General features: G+C 42.6%; 1 protein-coding gene across 1 annotated transcript; it reads right to left on the bottom strand.

Annotated features, from left to right (window-relative positions):
• Nucleotides 1-13,258: 13,258 nt before the first annotated feature.
• On the bottom strand, nucleotides 13,259-18,741 carry GPR78 (G protein-coupled receptor 78; the record flags this gene model as incomplete). The annotated part of the gene is made up of 3 exons (XM_081999798.1): nucleotides 17,933-18,741; nucleotides 17,364-17,477; nucleotides 13,259-13,496 (listed from the first exon to the last, which is right to left on the bottom strand). Exons 1-3 carry the CDS (start codon nucleotides 18,598-18,600, stop codon nucleotides 13,259-13,261), a joined length of 1,020 nt encoding a protein of 339 aa, XP_081855924.1. The 5' UTR covers nucleotides 18,601-18,741.
• Between the last annotated feature and the right edge of the window lie 2,694 nt (nucleotides 18,742-21,435).

The raw sequence follows: 21,435 nt of genomic DNA, 5'->3' as shown, positions 1-21,435 counted from the left end.
ATAGGTGGGATTAAATACAGTACATTTAACTTGCATTCTCATGATCCTTACTACTGACAAAGAAATTTATTAGAGGGATATATCAGACTCAGACTGTTTTTCATTTTATTTTGACTCTGCTAAAAAGAAGCTGAACAATAAACAGAAGCAGTTCTGTCTAGATAACAGTTTTCTGAAGGACAAATAGACTGAGAGCAGATTAAAATTCTACTTAACAGCTTGTTTTTCTCTCCCCCACTAGGTGCTAGTGAAGCTGGTAGAATGGTGCGTGGCAGCACGTCACATCTGCTCCAGTACAGGCAGCAGGCATAGTTTTAGTACTTTACAGTAGTTTAAATTAATCCAGGAGATGTTTTCACCCGCACAGCAGAAACCAGTCCCCATCCTGCTTTTTCTTCCTCTTTCAGTTTCTGCAGAGCAGGGCAGAGGAGAGGATCTGCTCTCGGGACAGACAGGGAGTGAATTAGCAACTTCCTGCAAAGCAACAGCAACTTTCTTTAAAAAAAAAAAAAAACCCAACAAACAAACCCAAACTATTCTGCTTATCTTTGCAAGACTTTATACCCATATGCCCTGATTGTGCTTCATGCAACAGCAGAGACCTGAGAAAGGTCCACGAGGGCTTATCTTTCAGCTTCTACGTGCTAAGTTAAAGAGAGGAAAACACATTTGTTCTCTAAACAAATATTTCTAGTTCAAATTAACATGCATGTGGATAAGAGAAATAGCTAATTTACTGTAAAGATACACAGACTATTCTGAGCTCTGCATTTGGTAAGAGGAGCAGATATTTTGGGATGTTTTTCTTTGCCTTCTGGGACCATCTACATTATGTTTGGGGAGCCTTTTAACTTTCTCACAGAATTTTTTCAGCAGTGCTTTTCATCTCAACTATCAATTTGTTCCCCTAGTGACCCACAAGTCTAAATCACCTTTAGAAACTATCTAAGAACCAGAAATTCGATGGAGAGACTGAGAGTAAAGAAAAAGACCACAAAACCAAGGGTTTTCTTGTTTTCTCTACACTGTACCCTAAGAGTTTAACCTAGAATGGGTCATGGACTGCAATTTTCTACATGTCTCAAATACTTCACACATTCTGTGTAGCCTCTAACAGTTATTTATCATTATTGACAAGTCCATATTTGTACCAGCGCACTAGGGGAGGAGGAGTAATGTTCTGGTAGACCTCCCCAGGTCAAACAAGTCTAACCATGCTCCAAAAATTAATTTTCCTCTTACTGCTCCAAAATCGGATTTTATTTATTTTCTTTTTATTTCTGACATTTTGTCTTGTTTTGCCAATTTCTTTCCCCCAGTTTTTCCTAATACACCAGAAACAAAAGTGATGAACATGTGGGTTTTTTTCCAGCTATTAATATTAGGGTCACAGATATTTCTTTCCTCCCTAGTTAATTACAATAAATATAAATTAAAAAATTTGCATCATTTAAATTCAATACAAGTACTGCCAGTGATAATTAAATTCTGTTTTCATCTTCTGACTTGTCACAGATTAACTAAGTCAATGACCCACAAAATTAGTTCCTTATATCACTTCCAGGTCATCCACTGAACTGATCCTATCATAATGCAGAGGAATGCAATTAAAGCAGGAGAAGGCTTTGCCGTCCTAGTAAGATTCAACTGAATATATACCTTTCTTTTAGCATAAACTTCATGTGATCTCTGTGCTTGCGTGGGCTAATCAGTAAGAAATAAAGTCGCTCAGAAAGTTTCTTTTGATGACAGGAGAAAATGATGCGTAGTTAAAATTCAGCCATGATCAAAGGCACGAGCGATACAAAAAACTGGAAGGGAATCTGGCACCAGGTGGTAGAACAAGACAAAGGGACAACAGTAATACGATTCTATATCCAGGATGTACAAAATAACATGCACTTATCACCAAACCCTGATATAAGCATACAATATTATTTAAATTTAACCATTAAAAAGGCAGAACTGACATGAGGACCCTCTTATCCTCTCAAAGCCTCCCTCCTATTGTTCCCACATATAAAGTGGCAAAGCAGGATTACTGCTAAGGGGTTACTGGTAATGCATTTTGTGGTCTTAGTTGAAGACGAGGCTCCAAGGTGACTTTGCCTGACTCCCGTAAAGCAAGAAAAATAATACAAATAAGTTGGTGAATTATAGAACTAAATATATAATGGCTACAAGGAAAAATAAATGTGCTCAAAAAAGATCTGTGCTGAGAACTAAAGGTCTTTCTTTTCTTCTGATCGCAGATGGAGTATTAAAAATTAATATAAGCTCTACCAGAAAAGAACTTGACAGTCCTATTTTGAGACTCATTTCATCTCTTTTCCCTGTCTCACAGAACATTAATGCCAAAACATTCAAAAGAAGTCCTCTAGGGCTTGCTTTGCACATTCACAAAGGTGCTGGGAAGCATTTTGAGAAAGTGACTTTGAGTGCTTTAGTTTGTAGATACCTGATGGGGAAACACTTAACAGACCCCAGTTCCTTAAACACAGATCCTCAGCACTTTCCAAAAATATCAGGCTCCCCAAGGCTGACACTCTCCAGAAAATGGGTGTCAAAACCAGACAGCAAGGACCAGTAACCATTTTGGATGATATTGGCATGAGAGCTCTCAGGATTTCAACTTTGCTTTCAGAAATAAACTCCCAAGGCAAATCAAGACCTAAGCCTCACAAAGTCAGGAGAAACAGGCTGTTAAACTAATTAAAACTGGATGTTTTAAAAGGTATTTAGGCACTTTAAAATTACATAACAGTTTACTGAGAGTCTATGTCCAATTAAATATCTGGGCAGTGATAATTTTTAAATGTTTTAAGATTTGTTTTCTATCCAAGTCTTTAGAGTGGTATGGCCTAAGTTCCCTGTAAAAAGAGAGTCTTTTAACAGATATGGAATTTTAGTTCAGTTTTCATTTTTTTCTTTTATTCAAAGAATTTACAAACCATCAGTGCAAACTACAGAGAGAAAATATAAAACACTTGTAAGGTCCGTTTTTTCCAGACAGTCCTTGGAAGACATTCTCTCTAGCTTGTTGTATTCAGGTGAGCTCCACTTGCCATGCTCACACTGTCCTTTGAGGGCAATTCAGCACATCTTCAAAGACCAAAGGTGCTGGATAGGGATAGCAAAGGTGGAGAGACCAGGTTGGAGACCATCCTTGGGACCATGGAGGATGCCAGCATGTTCATCAGCATGATACCCAGCCCTACGTAGGCATTGCAAGCAGCCTGCAGGTTCTACAGAGAGCAAGCTGACTCAAGGCTGTTCTCCCAGCTTTATCGAAGTGTACATGGCCATGCCAGACATGTATGCAGCATCTCAGCTCCGTTAGTTATTTAAGAAAGTCATTAGTATCTAGATACGGACATCTATGTCAAGTGTAGTTTGTAACAATCGGGGCGGGGGAAGGTGTCATTGGTTCAGGGCAACCTCATGTGACTTGTTCCAGGGTTCAGCTGAAGTCCCACACAGCACTGCTACATGCCACTCTTCTGACACGTTGTTGTGCATCCAAGGACATTGAAAGCATGAGTGTTTTCATTTCAGAAAAAGCATTAACAAGTTGGAAGGGATTTGGAGAGAGGTAACAAATAGCATTGACTCATCATGAGAAATAATTTGAGCTATTGAATGTGGGTTTTTCTTGGCCAAATAATGATTAATTGGATATTCAGGAGCCGTCTACAAGTATTTCAAGTATGTAAGATACATCTGAAAAAATAAGTTGTATAGGACAGGCCTATGAAGGGTCAAGAAAGCAAGAACTGTGCAGAGAGGGAGAGTAAAGGAAAGGCTATTGGGTCTTAAACACCAGCCACAGGTTAAACTCTGGGAACAATACCAGCCGTGGGCTAATATCTGGGAACAGCTCCATGAGTTTGTCAAATCCTTCCCCCTACTTTTCAAAAGAGCCAGTATTTTGGACTAAAACCTCTGCCAGTGTAAATTCATCTAGTGGTACTGATATCATGATATTGTTCTGGTTAAAGATCCAATCCAGAACTGTGAAGTTTTGTACAGATGTGAGAAATGCCATATCATCCATACATCAAACTAAACTCTATGGGAGAGGTTTCTTCTCCACTCCTTCAGCCTACATGGCTTCAGAACAAGGCCCTTAGCATTTCAAAAGCTGTCGTTAGTAGTCCTTGCCACACTATTAGTTCCCTATGACAACAAGGGATTTGTATTTTTCTAATTTCCCTCAACTGTTCATTTCACTGAGTTATTCTCTGTTCTTTTACTGTGATTAGGGAACAAAAAAGAACTAGTAGGTCATCAAAAATATTAACTTTACTTGTCAAAATTTTAATTAGTCAGGGTCTTCCTTTAAACTACCACTGAACAGGATACCGTTGGAGCACAGATACTCAGAGAAATTCCTGCAGGAACTGAATATTTCCATTTTCCTACCAATTATTGTACTAGGCACAGCTCTCAATAGACCCTTCTTTCTCCTTGAAGTAAACTACATTGCACCAGGAGGCAAGTCTAACATCCAGCTTTCCTCTGAGAAAGATGTCAGCATGTCAAGAAACCTTGCTAGCTCAGAGCAAGCCATTTACATACTCCACCTTATGTTGGACCTGTTTAGCTTCAAGTTGCCAAGCAACAGCTACCCTCAAGACTCATCAAATCAATGCAGCAGCAGTATAGGAAATTGCAAGGCAAAAGGTCCTGGGATCCATTTATCTGCTTTTTTGCAGGTTCATATCATCATATCATGTACAATTGAAAGTCAGAAAGTGACTGACGCTAAGGGCCGAACCTGAGAGCGTCAGCTTTGGAATTAGAGTCTATGAGCTTCCCGGGCAATAACAGGCGTTTAGCCAATGCAGAAAAAGTCCAGAGAAACCCACTATGCATCCCCATTGGGTAGGCTGCATGTCTATCCAATCTCTCCTTCACTAGGCTTACTGGGACAGTAGGTAGGAAGTTTTCTTGAAGCTCCAAAAGTAAGAATTTTGTTTTTATGGAGAATTCGTGCTGAACACCTTCTTGACTCAGCCATAAATGGATACTTTATAGTCTTATATGAAAGGGAAAATAAGACAGTAGTGATATTACTCTTCTGTGTGCCACTGACTGCAGAGATTGGTAGGCTGTAATCCCAAGGGACAAGATAGATTCAGTAAGACTCTTAGTTTGATTCCTTTGCTTATTTTCATTGTTGAGCACAAAAAAAAAAGAGGGGGACAACTTGCTTTCTAGTTTAATTAATTTGCATGTTACAATCCTGCTGAGCTGCACAAAATTAAAAGCTGAAAAGACTGTGAGTGGAAAACTAAAAAACAACAAACCCCACAGAAAACCAAAACCACAGAAAAACATGTGAGAATGCCACCACAATAGCCTGAGGGAATGCATCAAGGAAAGGAGTCTGAATAACCTGGCTTTCAGGTGACAGGAGAAACCAGGGGACAGGTAGAGACTTCAAAAGATGATGGAGGTGGAGGATGCACGGGGATTGACTCAGCCCTCAGCAGTTGCAAAGGGAGCACAGACTAGCAGAGATGCAAAGAGCAAATATTGGTGTTCCTGTGTCTGTTCAGCTCTAAACTCAGAAATGAAAATAACTGAGTAGGTGGGAATTTACAAATAATATGAATAAACAGGATTTTTAAGAAGGAAGGAACAAACCCTGAATTTGAATGACTTCTCAGAACCCCTGTCGCAGTGTTCCTCTGGGTCTAGAAGAAAGGGGTTTATAAGTGCCAAATTAATTTTGTTGGAGTAACTGCGTCTGCTCAGCAAGCCCAGGTATCCATCAGAGATGACAGCAGGGATATACAGAGAGACATGAGAAAGCTTAGGGAAAAACAGGGCTCAGAGCTGTAAGTGACTGTCAGAGGACTGGAGTGCAACTTGCGCTACAGCCACACCGTCTGCATTTGCAGTCTGCTTAATATCTTTATGTTATCATTTGAATAAAAACTTACACCTCTCAGATTACATTTCCATGCAGTGCTACTAATGTGTTTTACTAGGATATATAAGAATCCAAGGATTTTTTTTTTTTTTTTTTAATGTGATTAATTCAGTGAATAGACTTCTTAACTGAGCTGGTCTTAAATGGTCTTTTGGAAGGATTTCTACAAATTCAGACTTGGACTCTTCTGATGAAAACCTTCAAGTAAAATCTTGGCTTACCTCCACTTGAAGTAAGTGAAGCAAGGATCTTACCCTTAACAGATTTTCCCCTTCAGTTATGCCTCTGCCCTCTAAGAAAATGACTGGGGTGTAACACAAATATAACATATAAGCAGCCCTTCATCAGGCTGATGGAGCAGGAGCATCATCACCACCTTTGTAACAAGAGCCCTACCCACTAAACTTCAGCATCATGTACGCTGAGTTCACACTCTTCCATACATAGCATCTCAAATTCTCATTTGTACAAAGAGCAGGACCGCTTTCTACCCATATTCCAGCCTGGACAAAGTGACATTCTCCAAGGGGAAGAGAGATCCCAGGCTGATATCTCACACCCAGAGAAGACCATTTAAGTTCCATCTAGAAAAACATAAAAAGGAGCTGTGGCTTCAACAAATGCAGCTGGGTTTTATGAGTAAGAGGTGTCTGTCACTGCTTTTTACATGGTACAGGTGTGGCAAGGTCCTCAGGATGGGAGAAGGAACATCTTGTTCTTGTACCCTAAATAGTTTTCTCCCAGAAATTCAGCTCCACTCTCAACTCTGAGGTGTCCCCAGCTATCGCGAGCAGCAGATTTTTATATGCCTGAGAACCTCTGAGCAACAGATCAAAAGACAGATTCAGGACGCAGGTGTTTGTCTTCCATTCCTAGGTATCTTCTGAACTGTGTTTCATGCAATTTGATCCTTTCTTGGCTCTGTGGTCTTTCATCTGTCTGTTCCTCGGGCCTCCTGAGAAAAGCAGTTCTAGTACCTCCCTGGCTTCCAGCAAGGTAGTAAAAATAAAAAGATAATGAAGTATTCAGACCACTCTGTGGAGAGCCCAAAGGTATTTTAAATACCTAAAGCAGGCTTCATCAGTAACAACAATAAAAGTCTGATTAGGTGAAAAGCCAGATTTCAAGCTGGAAGCCAGCCTGTTATGCACCCGTAAGGAGTGACCACCAGTCATTTGTAAAATAAAGGTCATGTATCACCAATCAACATTTTGTTTTACCATGAAAAAGGACAAATATGAAACAGAAGACCTAAAATATGTTTAAATATTCTTGTGAAGATGCACACACAAACCCAATCTCCAGTCCCATGCCATGGAGCAAGGGCACTGAGCAATTTATTGGGTTTCAATAAAACATTCTGAAAATGTGCCTCAGGGCTGACAGCTACAAGAAGAGAACAGAGTAGTTGGATATGTAAAGACAGGAATTATAGAAGTGAAAAGAGGTAGTAATGAGTCTGCCACTTAAGGTCAGGCTCCACTGAAATACAATTAGAGTTCTAAGCCTTGAGTTGAAAAAAAATTCAAACTGAGAAAGTGAGTTAAGTAAAGCTACTCTAGGGTTAGGCATGAGGAGCAGGGCTCTTCTTGGAAAACGTTTCACGATTTCAATCCATTTGGACTGAGATTCTGGTTTGGAAGCTTAAACACATGCTGGATAATTTGCTTAAATTTGCTGGATGCAAACCTGTATATGCCATGTGCAAACAGCAGGATGCAGTGAAGTGCATGAAACATGCACGACAAGTAACTTAGGTTATGTCCCAAAAGGGACGGTTTGGGGTTTTGTTTGGAGAGTTTTTACTGTCCCCAGTGGGCTGTTCAGCAGCTTGCACAGGCAATATGTGATAGTGGATTGGACTCAAATAAAGATGCTTCAATTATGCTTTATAACATTTCTGAAGGTATCTGGTTAAAAAAGTGGTGTGAGTGGACTGGAATCATCCGTAGTTCTCAACATGCAAAAAATACCTGTAAACTGTATGGAGACTATGACGTTTAACATAGATGCTTTGCAATATGTTTCCTTTGCACAGAGAAGGTGTAAGAAGCCCAGCTGAGAGCAACTCATGGTTTGTGCTTTGCTCACTTGCAAAAAAGGGCAGAAGCACCTCATTTGCATCATGCACCCTCACGTCCTGGCAAGGAAAACCTGCTGCTAAAGGGAGAAGAACCAGGGATATGCAGAAATGGGACCAGTCATCAGCCTGTGTCGCATCCAAAAGCCACAGGTAAAAGCAGCTCCAGCTCAGGGAAGGAGCTGGTTGCATATACAGTGCCAGGTGACATTTTGCTCTCCCAGGCTTCTGGCACCAAAAGATATTCATATATTCACCACCTTTCTTAAGGTCATCTCTGCTGTGTCTCCAGCTGAGCCGTTAAATATTAATCGGACGTGCTTTCCAAAAATAAAAAGCAGAACCTCTAATTTACTTGTGTAATTAACACCTCCCAGAAATCAGGTGTCCTCCTGAAGCAGACTGAACGAGCCATTTGCACTTCACAGTCCTGAAATATGTTATATGTTTTTAAGACAGACACACAGTTGCTTGTTCAAGTGCACATAATTATTTTGGGGAGAAAAAAAAAAGCCTTAAATAGAACAGAAAATATTCCCTCCAGGTGATGTAGTTAAACCTTCCCACTCACACAGGTTAGCTCTCAAGTTTTTTGTTGTTGTTGGTGGTGGTGGGTGGTTTTGTTTTTTAAGCACTTTACCTAGATGAGTTTGAACATCTTGTCACAGATCATTTTATTCAACAAGTCTCAATGATGTTAAATTTCTCAGAGGTCAAATTTTAACCCATAGTTATAAAAAGTACAATCTCTCTCTGGTTGTATAAGCGCACTTAGATTAAAGAACTTTGATTCTCACATGCTTAACCATATAATGAGCGTAACATTGCAATTAGCTCTGAAAATTAAGTTCAGTACCATCGTCACTCATGTTACGACAAGGTAAATATGTATTCAGTAATCACTGAGCTGAGCAGCTTATTTGCAAAAGTTTATTAGGTGCTAATTTACCCAGATGAATAACATGCCTGCTCTTCAGTGAGGCTAAGGAATTTGTGGAGTGAAAATCCACAGAACCCAAGGTCCTCATCGCTCGGCTGCCATCTAAGCTCAGAGACATACAAGTTTTCAGCATTGCACAACCCAAGAAAACTAGTTTTGGTTTTGCGTTTGGGCTGAAGCATATCCATCTTGTCAGGATTTAACAGGCTGGAATCCAGCTCATACCTAAACCTTTTGGGAATCTGTAGTCTAAGCGCTGCTTTGCCTTTATTGCCTCAGAAACTCTGCCTGACTGTCAGTCTCAGAGTTAACCAGCAATATAGGTGTTAGGCAAAAAAAAAAAAAAAAAATCCAACCAACAACCCAAAAACAAAGACCTTTTTTTCTTCGGAAGAGGTGACTTTCAGATAAATAAATGTCATGGCACTCACTTAGGAAATAGGGCATGCAGACTTGCTTCCCTCCTCTGTAAAGGCAGATTCAAAACTCCATCCTGGATCTCATCAGAACATATCCAAATCATCAGGTTTAGAAATATTTAGGTGGAGGTGTGTTAAGAAAAAAAATTGAAGTTGAATGTCTCCTGAGTTGCATGGACTAATTAAAGGTTTGTCGTGCTGCAGAGCTTATACTCTGACCGCGATTAAGGTCAGGGTGTCACCCAGGGAAGGTGCAGTTCCCAACTCCAGTCTCTGCAGGCAAAATGCAAGTTTGGAGAAGGGGAGAGGACTTTTTTTCTGAATTAGATTTCAACGAGGAGCTGAAGCTCCACAGCCCAGGAAATTATTCTGGGCCTTGCTGCTACTGCTCTGAGGATATTATGCTCTTGCATACTCTTTTAACAGCTTGACATCTTTTTCCCTAAGCAGTCACAGGTGGGTGACAGCTCCTTCTGCTGTAGGAAGTCATAGTATCAGGCCGTTCCTGCTGACCCTCGTGGCGTTTCCAACTCCACAACACACCTGCCAGGTATTTGCCAGTCTCTTGTCTCCTAGCAAAAGCCACTTCAGGCCATTGGGCAGGAAATACCGATAAAGTTTCCTGGAGTACAACCTTTGAGTTGGCAACGTGTGTCAATGGCAAGATGCCATTTTGGATATCACACTTCAGCTTTTTTGGAAATCTTCTGATCCAGACTAGACCCTACTGTCAGGACTGTGTATCCAATGTTTGTTTTATCTAAAATATCAGTAAGAGGGAATCCATGACCTTGCCACTTCTGGCGAATGCTCCCACCATGAAAGATATATGTTCTTACCTCCAGTATAGCACTAAATCCTTTGATCCCTTTTGCAGCACCCAAAAAACTGGGGAAAAGTATAGGTTCCCTCTACCTCCTCCTATCCCCTAACAACCCAGAGCATGGTGAATGAAGCACCAAGCTAAAAGGAGTTTTTCCTGCATCAGGAAGCTGGGGGAATGAAACTGGGACCTCTCACGGAATGCTTCTTGCTCGGTTAGAAGAGTAGAGCAAGCCCTTCTCTTGTGGGGAGCGGAGAGGTGTGGTGAGAAGGGAGAAAAAAAAATTTACCCGCAGAACTGACTGTGCATACTAACCAGAGGAAGATGCCTTCTGGTGATGCTAAACAAGGCACTTGAACTGCCTTGCAAATCAAGACTGAGAGGACTACAGGTGTCCTCGCCCTTCCTTAGTTTCTGCTCACAATGGAACAATAGTAATAACAAAGAGTCAGTAAATAAGATTAAAATGCCTGTTTCTCTCCATCTGTACAGTAATTTTATTTTGTCTTTATGTTTGGATCATACCATAGACCTTAGCTTCCTAATTCTCTATGGATATTAAATCTAAAAGATGACCTGCAACACTCAGTACAGGCTCAAAATCTTTTACTTTTTTTCCCATTTAGACCTGAGCACCTCTGGAAATGTTCAATCCTTTGTGAGGTTGAGTGGTATTGTAAAGTGTGTGCATGACAACACCCTCAACTGACATGAACAAGCTTCATTAATTAACTTAATAGCAGATGTAGCAGTTTAACTATGGTCTGGTTTATACCTTTAAAATGTGGCTTATAGCTTAATAGTTTTAGAAGTTTATTAGCATAATAGCTTTCAAGTTTATTATTTTTATTTCCTCTACTCTTTTCTTGGTATTAAGGTAGAAAAAAAACCAAAGCAAAGCTTTATTTCATTTGTAGGTCTTAGAGGTGACAAGTTAATACTCTTAACTATATGTAACATATGCCTTTCTTAAAGTGAGCACCATTTTGTTTAGGAAACCAAAGGTAAGCTAACAATTGTAGGTATTATTAAACTCATGTTTATTCACATATAAATGCTGTAGTCTATCAAAACTTTTTGGCACAAAACCAACTGAAAAATAACTGAGAATCTAGCATCCCTCCTAGCCCCCACAAGAAATCTGGTGCTTATGTTGCAGCTGAATTAAAAGACTGGAGCATCAGGTTTTGCAGTGGCATGGCAGAGGGGGGAGGCATGTGGAGGCAGACAGAAAGACAGTAAAACTGGAAAGATTCCATAGACAACTTTTTTTTCTGAAATACTGTATTTACACAAAATTGGAGAGAGTACAAATACTTTACTAAGAAGACAAAACCATTATAGTACATTCAATTTAAACACAGGCAGAACTATAGATGCAAAACACAGAGGCCTAAGGTACTTGCATGGCAAAAAAGACCCAACCCCAAAACTATCAGAAAGGCCTCGGAGATTAAAAGCAGGAGATAAGAGAACATTGTATTTGTTAGGCAGCATCACCTTTCCTTGACTTCAACGGGATTGCAAGAAGGCGCTCTCATTCCTCATTGTGGATGGTGGGAAAAACCCTCTGGAAGTGCTGCCTGCTCAACACTGATTTCACAAAACAGTGAAACATGTACTTAATTTTCAACTTGGGAACGAAGATGTTTTCCTTCAAAGAAAATTATATTTGTGCCTAATCACATGCTTATATGTATAGTTTGACCAGGAATAGCCTTCTCAATGCTTAATAGGGTCAAGTCCATTGTTACATAAAAAATAAGTGTTCTTTACTGTCTTCTTTCTTTTTTTTTCTTAAAATATATTTTAGAATTGCTTTAATTTTCCCTTTATGTACTCAATTAGAAAATAGTAGCTTATTGAACGCCATAGAATATTTTGATTCATGTCTTATATAATCAAAGGAATATTGTTCAAAAATAATTCCCACATTTTTCCAAAGCCTGCTTAGATCTAAAAATAAATAAAAGAGAAAAATACATATACTAATAAAGCAGCTTTGTGTTTCTGGGCATTTGGCAGCAGGTCCCTTATAATATCTCTCAGATATCTCTTGGTACAAGTTAAAATCACCAGATTAATTGATCATTATAAAAGAAAAGATTGTACAATATTATTACAATACACCAAATATAGCCGATGCGTGAAATATTTTACACATTATATATCCCTTGAAAAGAATTAATATATTTTAGCCTGTTCTTCAAAAACAGATAGCTTCTGAAGTAATATATCTTAAACACAGTGGTATCTGTCACTTCTACTGTCTAATTTTTTTTTTCTGAATAAAAGCATGTTTGAATAGGTCTACTAGCTCAGTGATGGAACTACGGTGCTATTTAACTAAATTCCGTACATGTCCTTGTTACTGTTGCTGCAGTTATTGTAATCGCATACCACTGAAGTGCTAAATATTAGTAGCTCAGATATGTGGACTTTGGTTATGCTTGATAGAATACTGGCATATCAAATATAAGTACCAATTCCTAAAGGCTATGTTACAATCATGATGCCTAGTAATAAATAATAATAATAACAATCTCAGATTCAAAGTGCTGACCCATATCACTCACTTGAGGCACCAATACAATAAATCAATCTATTAAAAGACTTATTTGTAATGTTCGAAACTAACAGAGCAGATCGAGGGCTGCCAAGTTACGTGGGCAGCACTGAGGGCTCTGAACCTCTCATTCCAACCTGGGGATTCCCATGGTCCCAGAAGACACTGGTATATCACATCTGATGTGGGATGCTCCAAAACATACCAAGTCTTCAGACATGAAATATTAAAAGCACTCTAAGCTTCTCTAAAGACTCTAAAGGCTCTCTTAATACCCCTCAAGCCTACTTCATTCACTCAGGGACAAGGCTTTGCCATATATTGTATGTGGCTGCAGACCAGGGAGGAGCCTTTCATGGAAGTCCACAATGATACGCAGCACATTAGTGCAGCTTTCACGCCCTGGGGACACTGTCACCACAAGAGGGAAAAGGCAGCTTTCCAGCAGCAGCAAACACCTGTCTTGCTCAAAGGGGAATGCTTTTCGTGTTGTTAGTTTGTTCTGTGCAAGCAGTAATCGTTTTCAGTGTCGAGAGAGCTGTTGTACCCCGACGATGGATACAGGTCCCTCTTAAGTATCCTATTGACGATGTTGATCAGAACTTTTTTGTACTGTTGACGTAAAAGTGAGTAAACAAATGGATCTGATGCAGCCTTACTGTAGGTGAGGCACTTGCTTATAATTCCCCAGTAGTAATTTATGGTAACAAAAGGAAGGAGCTCTATCAACCTGTTAAACATTAAAGAGAGATGGAAACACTTGAGTATTATATTCACACTGAGCCCAGTGCTCAACTCATGCTTCATGAAACATTAAAGTAACACTTATTTTCTTACAGTACACAGTCCCTGCAGGAGAAGGGCCCTTTACTTACTTAATTCTTGGGTTCAATAAAGGCAAAGGGAACTTTCCTAGCAAGGCCACTGGGAAACAACCATCATTCCCTCTATGGAAAGAGAGAACAAGTGTGTTTTCAATGTTAATGCTCCTATACATGAGAGATAAGAAAATGCTGCACTTCATTGCTCACTTTCTGAATTTAGAGAGTTGTGCTGATAAGTGGTCAAAACCTTAGTGACATAATTGACTACCCCTCTCCCATGGCAAGCTTGAGATAGGCACATGTGACTTGGGGCATCCAGGCTCACCCAACTCAGTTGCCCAAGTACAGCTGTCTAGTGACACTTGAGACATTTGCGCATAATCCACTTGGCATCAGGCTGCTGGTCCTGGAAGTTGTATGACAATCTCTGTAAAGCTTTTGGATACTATGCAGCATCTCAAATGACACCAGAAGCCTGGTCTAGATCACTGAATCCACACCCTCTGATACAGAACAGTGACCCTGAATTACACCACTGCTGTGAATTATCACATATGCAAAGACAATTCATGTTAGACCATTGTAGTATGAAGAACAACACAGCAGTACCTCAGAGGGATTTGGGTGGCACCTGCTATCCCGTAGTATTGCTTAGAAGCACAACTGCATCTACTTACCTGCGAAAGCTTCTGCGTGCACTTGGCTGACCGCTACTTTGGCCAAAGAAAACAAGGAGACAACAATTTTATCATCATTATGTGACCAGCCAGCTGTCTCCAAACCTGTGTCTCCTGGTCTGTGCTTCACGGATGATTAGTGGCCTCAGCACCTCAGTTGAGATGAGTGTATTAATCATGGGGGGAGAAGTTGCAACTAAGTTAAACAATTTTTCCACAGAAGTGAGAGCAAATTTTCAGATTATTCCAGCAAATGTCTGGCATAAAGCTCATCTGCAGTGGGCAAACTCCTCAGGAAGGAACAGGGTGAAAAGGTTTTTGTTATCTTTACATCTTTTGTGAAACCTTTTGCAGGAGCAAGAACATACTATTTTGCTATATTCATTCCAGAAGAAAAAAAAAAAATAGTGTGAGATAAAAAAGCCCTTTTCTTTACCCTGAAACATCACTGTTTGAAGATGTAAGATCAGAAGTTTTCTCACGGCTTGAAGAACCTTTTGGCCTCTTTCCAAAATGCAGAGCTTCCAACTTGCACGGTGTTGACTTTTGAAGCTGTTCTAGTCCCTCCACATAGAAAAGCTGACTTACCACCACTAGGACTGAACATTGCAACAAGTGGTTGAACTCTGACAGGAAAATTTCTCATTTGTATGTGTAAAAGTGAAATAATTCCTATGGCAAGTGCATTTAAAAAACAGATTACTTCCGTTTAGAAGCTGCGTGGAAAAAATTCCACTGAATTCAAAACAGAGAGTGCAGGAAGACACAAAATGCGAGGAATAAATAAAGGCATCAGACAAAAAATGTGAGAAATAAATAAATGTACGATAAATGACAGTTGCTGCATGGTTGCTTAGGTTTATCCCATCCTGTATATCATCCTAATACAAGAAATATATATGTGATATTTACACAATTGATGTTTTTATAAAGACACTAAGAAGACTAAGGTATCTTTCAATCACGAAAATAGATGTATTCCCTTTAATGTATTATGGGCCCAAACAGAAGAAAAATTACACAGATTTTAATAAGATAAAGTGCCTGGCCGAATCAAGTCAGCCTTAGAAATATCCATCTGAATGCATCTTTAGTACCATTTTCTTGTTTTCAGTGCTTTTACAGAAAAGATGAAATTCATCTGTCGGCTCTTAGTGAACAGACGAATACATTGCTAATGATCATAATCTCATTCACATTTCTGAAACGAGGAGCAAATACTGAACTCATCACACAACCTGAGTCACCAGGCCAAAGAGCAAGAAAACAAAGTAGGAGATGTCTCACATTGCCTCCATCAAGATTGCTTTCTGTGCTACCCCCACCAAAACAAGAATGGGGGAAGAACGGAGAAATGGGCATGGCAAGTCCTCCAACCTCACCTCCACCATCACCTTTTATCTAATGCTGCCTGGACACTTGCCATTGGGGCAAAGAGAACCTTGAGGATGTCCTCCCCAAATACTTCCCATTTTGCTGTCACTGAACCACCTCGGTCCTTGTGACTGAGGCAGACGTTGTACCTTAACACACACATTTATATACACTAAGCCTCAGTCTTCTCTCTGTTGACACAGCGAAGTACCAGTTTGTCACACACAGAAAATGCACCATCTCACATTTGTGGAATGCAAGGTCTGAAGAAGGAAGTCGCTTTTATTTTAGAAGTTTGTGAGAAATATCTCCACCCTGAAAAATGTGGCAATGCTGGAATTTGCTGAGCTTGGTTATGTTCAGATGGAAGAGAAGATAGCAAAATGCACTTTGCTCAGTATAATTATGTCCTGATTATGGCAAAAGTGAGTAGAAAATGACTCAGAATGTACTGAACAGTGATCAATTAACCTTTTAACTCTGTGATGTAATGTTAATATTTGTAATAATCCTTTCAACTGCAGGAAAAAAATGCAGTTATCCAGGCAATCAGTCAGGAATCCCTTTCAACATCTAAATGGGAACTGAAAGAAATGTCATTCTAAAGGTTAAAAACCATGTCATTTTTTGTGCACTGGCCTCAATCTGTCCCACTACCCATGTAAGAAAAGGGCAACGACAGTGATCGTAAGTGGCCTATATATATGTGGCTGTGTAAGATCAATACACTAAAGCTGGCCAATTGCTGTAAGCTGGTGTGGCTGCAGACCCGGGGAGCTTGGCAGCAACACTGAGGAAGTCCTCACCAGAGTGGTTTTGCAAACACTAGTGCACCGTCCTCGACAGAAGTCAGTTCTCTTCAAGTGTGTCTTGAATACACTGTGAAGTGGGAAATATTTTAAAGAATCACTAGTGAAAGATGTAGCCCATTTCAGTTTAGAGATGAAAGGCTAAATCCTGACATGCTGCAATTCAGTGGAGTTATGTTGACTTCCAGCTCACTGATTTATGCAAGATTTAAAAATAATAACCATATGTTGTATAAAAACTATGCAAGTATGGAATGAGACTGATACATGACTATTAAAAAAGGGGCAAACCACCAGGGTGAATGCCAATGATTCTGACCAGTTGAAGAGCATGATGTTGCCTATACATTTTATTATTGGTTTTCCTGGGAGGGAACTTTCACACCTCATCACAAGGCCATGCTGCACCATAAGCAATATATTTACAGACATTAATGTTTCCAGACACAAAGCTTATCTGACAAGTTATCAGCCTGGATGAATTTAAATTATGTCACCTCAGCTTCCAATAGCAGCAATTTGGCCTTATGCCTTTAAAAGAAAAAAAAAAGACCTGAGCTAATCAGGAAATGCTGGCTGCTTTCCTCTCTATTGCTCAGCTTGTGCTAATAAAGGGTGGCGAGTCTTTTAAACTGCTTTCATCTCCCACTGGCATGTAATTAATTCCTGGTACTTGTCCTAAAAGCCTCTTACTCTTGGCAGAGGCACCCAGAACGGGCTGCAATGAGGAAAGGAGAGCCAGGGCTGCCGAGGCTTCCCCCAGCGGGCTGGGCGTGCGGGCAGGGTCAGCCCCAGGTCTCCATCAGGCTCTGGGACCCCAAAATTAGCTGTAGTCCGCGCCCCCCCCCGGCACCTGCGCATCAGAGGGCATACCGGACCTGGGAAGTCCCCCACCCCAACAGACGATACTAACCTGGTGATAATGTAAGGACCAAAACAGATCACGAACGACCCTATAAAAATACTGATTTTCTTAGTAGCCCGCTGCCGCCTCCGTTTCTGCTCATTAAGACAGCGCTGCTTCACACTGCAAGGGGAAAGAGCAGTCGGTGGGTTAAGGCAAGAAGCGAGGACGCGAGATGTGAGCCCAGGGGAGAGGGGAAGGACCCGCTCCCGGCCCTTGCCCCGAGGGAGAGCAAGGCAGGGCAGCCCCGGCCCCGGGGGAGGGCAGGGCAGCCCCGGTCCCGCGGAGCCTGGGGACGATGGCACTCGCCAAAGCAGCGGCTCGCTGCGAAAGGGAACTCGGGTAAGTGGGAGCACCCGGCGAGAGGGACTAGCATTTAAACAAAGCAGGCTACAAATGCACAAACTATCGTCTTCTGGCACTATAAGCGGCGTCTGAAACTAGAGGCAGAAGGGATCGCCGGGCGGCCGCGGCAGGCAGGAGCGCAGGAAAGGGTGCTGGGGAGGCAGGACATCCTCTCCGCCCGCGTATCTACCGCAAGCGCCCCGGGACTGTGAATACGAACACGCACTCATTACCTGGGGTGGATATCCACCAGCAAAACCAGAGTCTGCATGGTGATAATGTCTATCCGCTTGCAGTGGAACCGGGCAACTTTCAACACCTTTAAATAGGTGAAACACAAGATCACCAGCGACAGCATGAAACTGGTGGAGTGAAAGACGATGGTGAACACTGTAAACCTTCTCCGCTCCGTCTCTTCCTTCAGGTGCAAGGTGCAAGAGGCATAAACGCTGCTGTAATCTACCCACGAGTAAAACAAGGATACCAAGGGGAACGTGAGAGAGTGGAGCCAGGAGTAGCCCATCAGTATCACAGCGTCCTTATACCGCATCTTGCTGGTGTAGCTTAAGGGGAACACCACGGCAATCCATTTGTCGATGCTGAGCGCTGCCATGCTCAGCATCGTGTTGGAAGTCAGGAAAGTTTCCAGGAAACCCACCGCTTTGCAGACGCAGCCCCCGAGGGGTTGCTGGTTCCTCAGGATCCCCAGCAGGGTAAAAGGCATGTTCAGGACGGTGAGGAGCAGGTTGCAAAAGGATAAGTTCACCAGGAAAACCCCGGCGACCTGCTTGCGGATCTCCGTACTGTAGACGAAGCATAGCAGCACCAGGAGGTTGGAGAGCAAGGAGACAACCAGCACCAGCACGAGGAGCAGCGCCAGCAGCCCGCCTGCCAAGTCCATCTCTCAGCGGGTCGCCTGGAGCGGGCGAGGGCGGGAGGAAGGGGGCATCCGAGCCGGCACCGCAGCCTCGCCTGCCGCCGCCCGCGGCCGCCCGCGCATGTTGCCGGCGGGGGCCGGGGGAGCGGGGAGCAGAGCCGGGGTCAGCGGGTGTAGGGAGAGGAGCAGAGGCAGGGGAGCCGAGCCGAAGGTGCCGAGAGAGGGGCGAGCGGAGCGGGGCTGGGTGGTCGGGGCAGAGGACCCGCGGCGGAGCAGGGCCGGGGGTTCCTGATAGCGGTGCCAGGCAGTGGGAGAGAGGGGTCCGGGACGAGTGGGGCCGGAGCCGAGGGTATGGGCGCCGGGTCACCCGGGAATCGGAGCCGGCGCTAGAAGGTCCGGGGCGCCCGGGGACCGGTGCCGGGGCAGCGGGGCGGGGGGCAGCGGGGCGGCGGTAGCGGGGCGGGGGCAGCCGGGGCCGGGGCGGGGGGCGCGGTGCTCGCTGCGCGCTGTCCGCGGTGCTGAAGCGGGCGCTGCCCCGACGGCCGCGCCGCCCTCGCCCCAAGCCGCGCTCGGCGGTGCCCGCCGCGCCGGCGGCCTCCCCGTGGCCCGCCGCGGGTCCCCGCTCCGCCGGGCGCACGGCCTCCTTCAGGCACTGAGCATCTTCCCCCGGTGCCCAGCCCCTGAAATACTCCAGCCGCGGAGCCTCCCGCGGCGACTCATGCGCAGACGAGCCGCTGCGAGGCACAGGCTCAGCCGGGGATGGCGGAGTGGGTCTGATCCACGCTCGGACAGCAGGCGGGAGCAACGGGAAGCCCAACTTTCCACTGATGCGCAGCTCAGGAAGGGTCAGACCTGGCAACAAGTTGCCAGTAGTTTAATCACTGTGGTCAGGCACCCCCTGAGCGCAGCCCCCTGCCCATCCAGCATTCCTGGAGCCTGTCGAAAAGCTAGCGCCTTGGAAGGTTCCCCCCCTCAAAGGGATTACTTGCCCTTTTCCCCCTTTTTATTTCACAGCGGCTAGAGGAGCTATGGGTGCTCTGTGGGTATTCTCAATGTCCCCATCGGCCAGCAATGATGGATGTTGGTTGTTTAGAGACTTCACTTTGGCCTCTTGGCCTCACACTTTTAAAGCCCCAGCTGGCTGAACAAGTGCCCACATTAAGGTGGTGCTGGCACATTCTGCAGGAAACTAAAGTCTCTCTCTTACCATTTTCCATTTACACTGTTAACGTGGCAGTGCGATGGTAAGAAAAGTTCTTTCTCTTTTCACATTATGGCAAAAGCTGAAAAGAGAGACATTAAAGAGGCCAGAAATTCTCCCTCTGCACTTGTCAGGAATGTGGATCACATGGCTAATTCCCAAAGATGCCACAAATCTTTGCCTTAGATTAAAAAAAAAAAAATAGAAAAGAAAAAAAGGAGGAGTAAATTTTGGTGCATCAAAACACTGGTACAGAAAAAAGCTGCCATGTCTGATCACTGTCACATTTTACAGTTGATTGCCAGAACTGACATGAAGAAAAAGGAGAAGAAAAGGTAGCTTTCCTGCTATCCAAAATGACTATTAACATCCTAAGGAAATGTTGTATTGTATATATTGTTCCTACAACGTAGCCTTGTCACGCAAGTGTGACCATTGTGTGAATAACTACACATAAAACTGCTTGCAAGAGCCTGAAGGCAATGTTTGGGGTTTCTTTTTTTCTTTTTTCTTTTTTCTTTTTCCTACAGCAGTTACAATTTTTGGATCAAACCCTAATTGAAAAGCTTGCTATGGTAAGTTATACGTCTTAAGGAAAGAGCAAAGCAACAAGACGTGAGATGTGTTATTTGGAAGAGAACCAGTGCTGTATTATTCTTCAGGATGGAAAGAAAACAAATGTTTTCTTTGATCAGAAAACTGTCATTTCCAAAGTTAAAAAAGCACAGATACATTTGACAGCGCTTATGCTTGACAAACAAAAATCCAATATATATCTGTGTAAGCATTTGAGAAAAATAATCTATAAAAGCATGGCAATCCCAGTTCTCTCAGAGTTCAGTTGTGGCATTTCTATCATCAGGGAACCAACACTGCAGAGCCAAACACTGCACAGAGGGTTGGGAAGAACTGAATCGTCATGGGAGAAGCTGGCTGTATCCATGCAGAGCAGAGGTTCTGCAATTACTCCCTCTCTCACAGCAGCAATTCTTAAGGTTCCTGCTAGTCAAAACCCATCTATGAGCTACCTTTCATTTAATAGTATCACAAGGTTATGGAGCTTTTATGTTAGCCCTCTGGGATTAGAGGCTGTCTGTGTAGTGATGTCAGGTGGGGTAGATGCTATTTTATATCATCACAGAAACAACCTAGATGTGCTGTTCTCTTACTGTGATAGCTACTTGAGAAGCTATTTCCTGTTGGATCCAGACAGAAGGCAACTTCTGTCTCTTTCTTCCTCTGCACTGCAAATACACACATCATTTCTCTCATACAGTCTCTTCAAATTAAGAATTGATTGTTTCTGAAAACTAAGGGAGAAAGAACACATCAAAATAAGACAAAGAAAAAAAGAAGTTGCAAGTAGCAGAAATCTAGGAAAAAAAAAATTCTGCTTTTTCACATACACAGTGAGTTGTATGGTCCCCTGCAACAGTATCCTGGTCTCAAAGAACCAAGTAGGGATGACGTTGTTAGATTCCCCCTTTGTTTTCAGTTCGCTTTGTCAATGTGACAAATTAAGCATATGCGTAACTTCTTGTGGGATATGGGTCCTCTGCTGACTCCTTCCCATTTACAGGCAGGAACCCATAACACTTCATACCAGCCACCTTTCAGTCTGATGTTCAAATGCCCATTTACAGCTTACAAGGCTGAAA

The sequence above is a fragment of the Phaethon aethereus genome (genome assembly GCF_964289735.1).
Source record: "Phaethon aethereus genome assembly, chromosome: 4".
In the NCBI taxonomy this organism is placed as follows: domain Eukaryota; kingdom Metazoa; phylum Chordata; class Aves; order Phaethontiformes; family Phaethontidae; genus Phaethon; species Phaethon aethereus.
This window is presented reverse-complemented; position numbering and strand designations above follow the sequence as displayed.